At 58.8% G+C, this 1,720-nt stretch overlaps 1 protein-coding gene across 1 annotated transcript in view; it reads left to right on the top strand.

Moving 5' to 3' along the window:
- Window positions 1-1,109: 1,109 nt before the first annotated feature.
- LOC123522057 (dedicator of cytokinesis protein 8-like) overlaps window positions 1,110-1,720 on the top strand; it is a gene marked incomplete at its 3' end in the record, with an annotated part of 2,517 nt that continues 1,906 nt past the window's right edge. The window contains exon 1 of the mRNA XM_045293253.1: window positions 1,110-1,517. Within this exon, the coding sequence (XP_045149188.1) occupies window positions 1,380-1,517 (138 nt within the window). The remainder of the gene's footprint in view (window positions 1,518-1,720) is intronic.

Raw genomic sequence — 1,720 nt, 5'->3', positions numbered from 1 at the left:
CCCTGTTTGGGATGACATCCAATAGAGACCAACCGAAATGCAACACGGAGGGCAGGTTGATGTGTGTGCGTGCCTTTCAAACACGTCTCCCGGAGGAGCAGCAAGAACCTGCTTCCTCACACCCTCGTCCACGTTCAGGGTCGCCCCCGGCCGGTGCAGAGCGCTGATTGCTCAGTGACAGCCCAGGGGTGGCAGCGTGGGCCCCGCCCCCGAGGTAACTAGGAGAAAGAGCTGATGATCTATCTACTTATACAGACTCAGTCCTTGAGGACCCTGTGGAGCACAGGTCTGCTCTGACACCTGGTGGGTGGGAGGGCACCCTGAGGCTGGGTGGGATCGCAGCAACAGGGTTACTCTTCTACTTCCGGAAGAATGAGAGCGGAAAGGGAGGAGCAATTCCACAAAGGAGTCCTTCGATGGTTTTGTTCCACACACACAGTCAGGGCAGGGGACCTTTTTTCTGCTAAGGGCCATTTGGATATGTCCGGTGTTAGCGACAGGAAAGTAGCCAGCTATGCTTGGTTAGCCATCCAGTGAACTCCCCTGTAACGTGATGGCGCGGAGCCCTGGGGTGTCGCGGCGACACGCCGGGCTGCTAACCCACATGTCCGCGGTTCAGACCCCCGGCCTTTCCGAGGGGGACGGACAAGGCTGTCTACTCCTGGGAAGAGTTACAGTCTCGGAAACCTGCAGGTCTACGCAGGCCAGTGTGGAAGTCTGGGGGTAAGCAATGGGGGGACCAGGGGGTGGTGGTTGGTGTTTAAGGCAGTGACCCGTCTCTGTTCTCTCTTCTTAAAACACGTGAGTTTTATTCATTTCCCCTTTTACTTGTGGGATATAACTCATAGAAAACATACCATATGTGGTGCACATCCGATCTCATCCAAATGACTCAGGCCACGCCCACCCGCTGCCCTCGAGGCCACGCCGACTCACTGTGACCCGCCAGCACAGGGCAGAACTGCCCCGACTCTTCACAGGAGTAGACAGCTCCCTCTTTCTCCCCAAACAATGAAACCCCCGTATATGTGCTGCTCCTGCTGCTGCTGCTCGCTTTTATTTTTCCTTTTCCCACCCCCCCTTCCCTCTTTGACGAGGTTCTGAATCTTTACAGGAGCAGGAAGCCTCATCTTGCTCCCGCAGAGCAGCTCGTGGTTTCGAACTGCTGACCTTTCTAGTTGACTTTGCGGTTCGTAGCCCAACACGTCACCCAGGGCATGAAAGCCGCTGCATTGGTCAGTGTGCGCCTCTTGTCCCACTTTCCAAAGGCGTAGCAGCCTCCTGGGCTGGGCGTCCTCGAAGCTGGCTCTCGCTCTGCCCACAGAATCGCCAAGAGCTACCAGACGTCCCCTGACCTGCGGCTGACGTGGCTGCAGAACATGGCGGAGAAGCACACCAAGAGGAAGTGCTACACGGAGGCGGCCATGTGTCTGGTGCACGCGGCCGCACTGGTGGCCGAGTACCTGAGCATGCTGGAGGACCACAGCTACCTGCCCGTGGGCAGCGTCAGCTTCCAGGTGCCCACTTGGGGGAGGCAAGGGCAGGCTGCCCGAGTCTACAGACCTTGTGCTTGTCACAGTAGGGGCATTGGGGGTGGGGGCTGGTGGGGGCGGATCTAGTGTGGAGCAGGTAGAGCCCAGGGATGCTGCCCAGCACACCGCAGGGCCCAGGACAGCCCCCCTCCCCTCAAGAAGCGCCCCCCCCTCCCCACTCCAGAAGG

The sequence above is a fragment of the Echinops telfairi genome, unplaced genomic scaffold (genome assembly GCF_000313985.2).
Source record: "Echinops telfairi isolate 266 unplaced genomic scaffold, ASM31398v2 ScPeMD7_1742;HRSCAF=2258, whole genome shotgun sequence".
Lineage (NCBI taxonomy): Eukaryota > Metazoa > Chordata > Mammalia > Afrosoricida > Tenrecidae > Echinops > Echinops telfairi.
Note: the sequence above shows the minus strand (reverse complement) of the source record. Positions and strands in the feature narration are given on the sequence as shown.